Here is a 7,910-nt window from a genome sequence, read left to right on the forward strand (position 1 = left end):
ACTAATCTGTTTTAAGAACAATAACGATATTTTAAATGTTTTATGACATTTCATTCGGCAATCTAGAGAGCAAAAACGTGTTTTAAATAAAATGTTCAATTTGATTCGTTTTCGTAAGATAAGAATAAAAAGAATGAAATTTATTGGGTATATGAGAAACTACATTTTCAAAACACTGATCTCAAAATATTATGTTATATTTTGAGATCGGTGTTTCAAAACTATTTTCAGCGAAATTAGCCTCGACGTCGGCACCGGTAGCAAAAACGGTTGCTAAACGCCTAATGATCTTGGAAACACATGGAAACTACAATGCAAACATGACTTGCAATCCACTTGCCAATCCCAAAACCGTAAAAGTTCGTTGTGAACTATGTTGTAAACCAGCGTTTGTTTTCTGTGAAAAATGCAGAGTTACGTTTTACTGGTAAAAACCTTATATTTAGACTTAATAGGTTTTGTTTAAATCAAAAAATGTGCTTGCATATATATGTAGCCATCCGATGATTTACCAATTACCTTGTTTTCAAACTTAATCGATATATTTTACTTTAATTGATATTTAAAGCGCAATATAGTCACAAAAGACTATACCCTAAAAATAGATTTATATTTATGTTCAAGAATTATAAAGAGTTTAAAGTCACTCCAGCTTTTCTACTTATATGGTTATGCATAACTTCATTCTTAACTTCTATAGTTTTTTCTTTGTGTATATTTACATTCGATTGTTTTTTATTTGTGTATATATGCATGTAAAATATGTGAATACATATATACTATTTAATTGACCTATAATTCATTGCTTAAAGGTTTGATTTATGTTTATTGCAATGTAAATTTTATTAGGTTCTATTTTTATTATGTGAGTAATTTACATCTAATGCTATATATATATATATATATATATATATATATATATATATATATATATATATATATATATATATATATATATATATATATATATATATATATATTAGGGCTGTCCAAAAAAAATTTTTTTTTCAGATTTGATTGCATAGTTATTTATTTTGTGCCATTTGACATAGTAATTAACTGTGCAAAAAATCTTTCCAATCAGATAATGTTTAGGGGGTGCTCAATGACCATAAAGTTTTACGAAAAATGTGAAAAACATGGAAAAAGTAACAAAGTTCCACAAATTTCTAAAACCCGGTTAATTAGATTTTTCAGATTTGATCAGTTTTAATTATCTCTAAATATTAAATTCTGAATACAAATTACAATCCACATCCACTTTAGACTGGTTTATTAGCAGAGAAATTAATGAAATAAAATACTGCAATACGACTAAAGTTCTGCGGTTTTTGTTATATCAGAATTTTTTCAAAATAAAACACTAGGATTTTTGACTCTTTGTCATTGATTAAAATACGAATTATAAACAAAAAAACATATGAGCAATTAACATTTAATTATCGTAATGTTATAGTTCGTGCAATGTTAATGCTAGTGAGGACTATAACTCTTCAGAGTACACTTTCTGGCATCTGGCACTCGCTTTCTGTGATCCTCAACCACCTGAATTAACCTCTGCATTTCAGATTCATTCCTTGTAATCGATTCATTAAACATCGACATTAAAGCCACAGATCGTTCGGCAGCATCATTTACTACTTTCAATGAATATACTAAATTTTTTCCTTCTTGGTATTCTGGGGAATCATTCCAGGTAGCTGGATCGTTGTTGAACAGAAAATCAATATCAACCTTCATTGACCGCAACGCACTTGCTGAAACTGATGTCACCAGCATGTCCAGAGATTTCTTCTCTAGACTTTCAATGTTCTTTAATTTGATCAACCTTTCAGACCAGTTCTCACCGTGAAATTTCATGTTGGAAATCATTTTTCGCTTCTCTTCCGCTTGAAGTTTGTTTGAAAACAAAGCTAGTGGGACCAATTCTGGTGAAAGGTACCACAAATGGTTTTGAAAGTTCTTGACTGCTGCTTCGGAAATCGTTTTATTCACAACTGCAAACTGCTTAAGTTGCTGAAACAGAAACAAGTCATTAACTGGAGCATCGCTGACATTTGTGCATGATATCCAAGATTTTACATAAACCAGACTAGCAAATAAGCAAAATTCACAGAGATTTTTTTCCTCTTTTGTGGTCAACTTGAACTCTTCACGAAATAAATAAATCTTAAAACAATAAATAACCTTGGCCATCCAGCGAGCCATGTGATAAGCACCAGGGATCTTGAAATGATAATTTTTCTCTTCTTGATCAGGCAGTTTTCCAAGTATTAACAGACAGAGATCCATGATTTCTTTGTAGTCATCCCTTGGCATTTTAACATGCAGGTTTTCTTTGAGGAATGCAATCACTTCATTTTGTAGTTGTTGCACCAGGGGTATTTTCATTCGAATGTCATCCAGAGGTTTAAAATTTCCTTGATTAACTTTGGGCCAATATTGCTGAAATCTCTGGAAAAGAGGTATGTTGGGACCAGATGATGGTCCAAATAGTGATCCAAACACTCCTGCTACTATGATCTCATGAACATGGTGTCTGCAAGCGAAATATAACAAATTTCTACCTATATGTTTCTCTAGAACTACACATGCACCATTTTTGGAGCCAGTGTTAGAGGCTGTAGTATCAAAACTCATTCCAATAACATCACCAATTATGTCCCAGAAATTAAGCAGATGAATAACTGCTTTTGCTTGGGCTTCTCCAGTTCCAGCTGATAGTTTTGCTATTCCAAGTATTTTGTCAACATTGTGACCTGTCACACCTACAGATAGCCGGTCAATATTTGCTTTAGGGGCTGCAGAATTTGTACGATCTATCCTCAGTTTGCCATCCCAGTGGACGATTAATGGTGGTTTGTCCAAATCGCAGAATTCAGTTCGAACAGTGGCTTCAATATTTGATCGATGATAGGTTCGTTTTCTACGGACTGTAGAACGTGACAATGATCCATCATCGAGGTTCTGTCCACCAGCCCTTGCAATTGCTGCTGCTAGTATAGTAAATTTTGTGTCAGATAGATTAATTCTGTCTAATGTTGATGAAACATCACGCGAGTCAAGAATTGTATCTAAGATACATTGTCGTTTTGGAGTACTTGCTAAACTTGGTTCAGCTGACCCTGAAGAACTTGCTTTACTGACTTGTTGTCTGTAATAAACAGGGATTTCTATCTCAAAATCTCTATCAACCATTTTGTCATTATCAACAGCATCGTTATCGTTGTCATCACTATAACTTTCGTCATGTAAAGGTTCAATAACAGGAACTATTGCACTCGCACCAGATTGTCTTTGCTCTTCTTTTAGCTTTCGTTCTCTCTCTGCTTGTTTCCTTGCTTCATTTCTTTCTTCTAATTTTGAAAGTTCTTTGTCCTCTCCAAACATCACCATTTTTCTCTGACATCTCTGATCCAATAAAAATTCTTTATCTTCTTCAATTCTGATCATGGTTTCAGCATCCTTGTGGGCAATGTCAAAAAGTAGGCCAATGGTGTCTGTAAATGATTTCTCTCTCGATTTCTGAGAATCTGACAATCTGGATTTATTTTTTTTTATTAATTTAAATTCCTGGACTAAAGTTTTCAACTTTAAGACTACATTCGGATGAAATGCTGTCGGAATACGGGCTTTATTCCAAATAATAATCAGTTCATCAACAGTTGTTTTAAGACTTTCAGGCACTGACTTTTTGGTTGAATTAAGATGATAAAAAAATGTTTTTAAAACATCAGATGTTAAGGGAAGAACTTTATCTGGAAGATTTGGCTCTGGTTGTCCAATTAAAAAGATTTTGGTTTGAAGTTGTGTAGAGATAGCAACATGAGATGATGCTGCCATTTCAATGATAACTGAAATATTATGAGAAAATCAAAACTCAATACCATATTATACAAACTTATCATTCAGTTGTTGGTTTATGCAGCTGCAGCAATATATTATAATAATTATTACTAAAGAAATTAAATAAATATTTTCAAATTAGAAATTATTATTATCTGCACTTAATAACAAACAATACACTACCAGACTACCATGCTAGTTTTCTGTAATAGGTTACTAAGGTTAGGTACTATCAAAATATTAATACATTTGTTGTCAAACTGAAATTCCAAATAAAAATAATATTTATACTTGTAAACCTTTTTATTCTGTTTGAACAAATTCTAAATTGAGTTAAATAATAGTATTAAAATTATGAATACAAATTTTAACAAAATGATATAAACACAGTTGTTTTAAACACTAGCAGACATTTTTTAGTCTGGTGCCCTGATGACAGTTAATCTGCTGCACTTTAATTAATCTATATAGCACGCAATCAGACAATATTTCAGTGGAAAAAATCTAACTAACCAGGTTCTAGAAATTTTTGGAACTTTGGAACTTTTTACACGTTTTTGACGTTTTTCGTAAAACTTTATGGTCATTGAGCACCCCCTAAACATTATCTGATTGGAAAGATTTTTTCCACAGTCAATTACTATGTCAAATGGCACAAAATAAACAACTATGCATTCAAATCCGAGAAAAATTTTTTTTTCCTGTGTTCACATGAACAGCCCTAATATATATATATATATATATATATATATATATATATATATATATATATATATATATATATATATATATATATATATCATAGGTTATTGTGTTTCATTAGCAAATCACTATTTTTAATGATTTTTTTTCTTTCATTATTCTTATTAACACAAAATAATTGATATTGAATGATATCTGGATTATATAAGTAGTTAATAAAGATTCTAAAATCTGAGAGATATACAAACTAAAAATAGAAAATATTTCTTATTTTAGTTTAAGATAAAAAAAAACTACTAAAAAACTTAATAGGTCTTTGTAAATAATATGTACTCCTATCCCCATTATTTAGCTATCTTTGCCTTTATCTATTATCAAAGAATATAATTGTGAATGTGTATACAAATAATGTTAAAAGTAAGGATGTTTATTTTTATTACAAAGTGTTAAAAAATTTAAAAATTAGAAAATAAAATAGAAATGTAAACTGTAAACAATAATTTTTTTCCTAAAATCAGTTTCATAAAATTGATGTATGTGAGTTTAACTTTTTAAATTAGCTTTCAATTTTTATGTTTTTAGTGACACAGAACATCAGAAAATTGACTGGTTAGGAATTCATGAAAAAATATGTCAACTGCTTATACCTTTGCGCGCTCCTTTTACATTAATAAATGGCTCTGAGAAAGAAAGAGAGCATCGTAATCAACAGCAAATTCTTAGGCAGGTATACTTGTTTATCCTTAATAAAGTTAAAAATGTGAAATTTATACACTAATTTTGTTGCAATCATAGTTAGACAATGACTTATTAAACTAGTTTTTTTTTTCTTTAATTGGATTTAAAAATATTAAATGATCACTTTTCAAAAGTTCTTTTAAAACTTACATTACTTGGTGGATCAACTTTATTCAAAGAATTAACATGTAAAAATTACACTCAAGATTTTTGTCTTTGTACATATCAATATTCCAATATTTCTTATTGCGCATTTAAATTCACAATATACAACAAAATTGTTTATTGTCAATAGAAACAATTGAAAGATCTTGCGAGCAATGCAGGACAAAAGCTATTATTTGAGGGGAAATATGAGTATGCTATCCCAGCAGCAATGCAAGCATTGAAGTTTGCAATTGAAGTCTATGGTTCAACTAGCATTGAACTTGCATCATCTTATCTTATGCTTGGCGAAGCTTGCATTGGTAGTTAGCTATTAATACTAATAGTTTACAATCTCTTGGCTATATGTCTTAAACATGTTTCATGTTTTTTTTTATAAATCAAAACATTAAAAGTAAATTTGGTTCGCTTCATGAAAAGAAATGAAGTATTCTTTATTTTTTTTTAATGTAAATATTTTTCACACAGTAATTTTATCTTTTTTAAATTAGCAATAAATTAGCAGCAATAATTTTTGTATTCATTGTACTGTAGTTCTGTAGTATTAAATTTATTCTATTGTAGCATTCTGTAGTTGTAATTTAGTATTGTAGTTATTCCATTCAAAATGAAACTTTACAGGTTTATCACGGTTATTGCAAGCTACTGAGTATTTACATCAAGCTCAATGGATAATTCTCAGGACATCATCCAGTGATAACAGTATTAAATCCAGACTTCATAGAAATTTCGGAATGTTGTTTTCAACACAAAAAAAGTTTACCGAAGCGTTGCATCACTTTGCTCAAGATGTAAGTTTGTTGTTTTTATTTTTTTAAGGTTGAATTTTAACACTTAGTTTTTTATACCTAGAGAGTGTGTTAAAATTAATGTAGCAAGGTTACTAAATACAAAATCTTTGCTTTTAAAGATATATTATTCTTCACATGCATTTGGTACTGATAGCATTCGAACTTCGGGTGGTTATTTTCATATGGCTAACGTTTTCTGCCAGCAAAACAAGCGCGAAATAGCTTATTCTTTGTATAGTCAGGTATTCGCATTTGTTCTATGGTTTCTACTTGACAAAAGATAAAGAGCGTCAATAAATTATTTTTCGTAAAGCGTGATTTTTATTTACTTTTAGTTAACATCTATGTGGCATGATGGTCTTTTCAAAATGGTCGAACAACGTTCTCTACAAGCAGCAGCTATCCCTCAGAAAGGTCCTGTTGATAACGATAAATATGAAGATATCACCTTTCTAGGTTGGTTATTTCATAAACGAACTTTAACTAAAGATAGTTAAAATATTTTCCTGCTTATAAACCTGTCGTTAACGAGCTAGGCCGAACGATGGAGGTAAAACGAATTAAGGATACTTACTTTAATTTTGCAGATGAAGTACAAGGAGCAGAGGGAGTTAAAATTTTACACGCTATATTAGAACTACGCGAAAATCAGAAACCTCCTTTTCCAAGAGATACAACAAAAGTTTTATTTACTCTTGCGATGCTTTACACCGTGTTAGGAAACTTTATCAAGGTACCTTCTTACGCTGTTTACAAGTTATTGACCAAACTACAGATTAATTTAACGTTTTCTTATACACCTTTTACATTTTTATATTTCAAGCTACTTTTATATTTAACGTTATTTCTTTTTTTTTTTCAAACAGTCGAGAGAATTTCTGTCCAGAGCGTCATCTACTGCTAAATTGTATTCATCTGAAGAAAAAAAGCTTACTTGGTTTGAGAATAACTTTTCAACGCTGGAACACAATTAACTCTTTGTATTATAGCCTTTAAATTTATTTTACATTAAAAGCAAATTTAAAATTTTTTTCAAAGAAATGAGCAAAAGAAGACTAGAAATATTTAAAATGATACTTAATATTATTGAAGCGCTGTTGAATTTCTTGCACATCATTGACGCTTTCCATTTAGTTTTTTAAACATTGCTGACTATTGTTGTACAAAATTATTTCAAAATTTTTTTACTCTCGAATATGAACGTTTGTTTTGCTGAGTATGAAAGAAAAGCTGAGTCTTAGAGAATAAAAACCTTTACAAGATCTCGAGTCCAAGAGATATAAACGATAAGAACGATAATTATAAACGATAAGAATGAGGTTAGCCCAGAGGGCGTGTCTGTTTTCGAAATTCAAGCTCGACATTTTTTTGAGGTAGAGTAACTGACTCCGTAAGAGATGTACTTTTAAAGAAAGGTCATTAAATTCTATTCAAAACAAAAAAAAAATTTAACTCTTTCATAGTAAGTCATCAGTTTTATTTAAAAGTCGTAGACATTTTTAAATGACTTAAAGACCATAAATGAAGTTCCTTTATTTTTTTAACATCAAACAGAAAGCAACGAGCAAGTTATTTTAAATCATAGTTTTATAAGGCCGATTTCTGAATCGGCCATCAACTCGTTTTATTCAAAGGTTCGAAGCGGAGATTCCAAATAAAAATGGAAAC

The 7,910-nt window shown here is 30.2% G+C and overlaps 2 protein-coding genes across 3 annotated transcripts; one reads left to right on the forward strand and one right to left on the reverse strand.

Moving 5' to 3' along the window:
- Positions 1-222: 222 nt before the first annotated feature.
- Positions 223-7,437, forward strand: LOC145185500 (zinc finger MYND domain-containing protein 12-like). 2 transcript variants are annotated; one of them, XM_090097220.1, is made up of 8 exons: positions 223-427; positions 5,131-5,275; positions 5,582-5,753; positions 6,073-6,242; positions 6,362-6,484; positions 6,578-6,698; positions 6,830-6,975; positions 7,109-7,437. In XM_090097220.1, the coding sequence occupies exons 1-8, from the start codon at positions 285-287 to the stop codon at positions 7,214-7,216; spliced, it is 1,128 nt and encodes a 375-aa protein (XP_089953346.1). In that variant the 5' UTR covers positions 223-284; the 3' UTR covers positions 7,217-7,437. The 2 variants fall into 2 exon arrangements, with proteins under 2 accessions (XP_089953346.1, XP_089953347.1); XM_090097221.1 differs by having other exon boundaries at positions 279-427; positions 5,131-5,271.
- On the reverse strand, positions 1,043-3,843 carry LOC149884106 (uncharacterized). Its single transcript, XM_090097456.1, has 3 exons — positions 3,593-3,843; positions 2,188-3,541; positions 1,043-2,016 (listed from the first exon to the last, which is right to left on the reverse strand). The coding sequence occupies exons 1-3, from the start codon at positions 3,841-3,843 to the stop codon at positions 1,474-1,476; spliced, it is 2,148 nt and encodes a 715-aa protein (XP_089953582.1). The 3' UTR covers positions 1,043-1,473.
- Positions 7,438-7,910: the final 473 nt, after the last annotated feature.

The sequence above is a fragment of the Hydra viridissima genome, unplaced genomic scaffold, assembly GCF_058129835.1.
Source record: "Hydra viridissima isolate aposymbiotic clone 2 unplaced genomic scaffold, HvirCarnegie_v1 scaffold_9, whole genome shotgun sequence".
NCBI classification, from domain to species: Eukaryota; Metazoa; Cnidaria; class Hydrozoa; order Anthoathecata; family Hydridae; genus Hydra; species Hydra viridissima.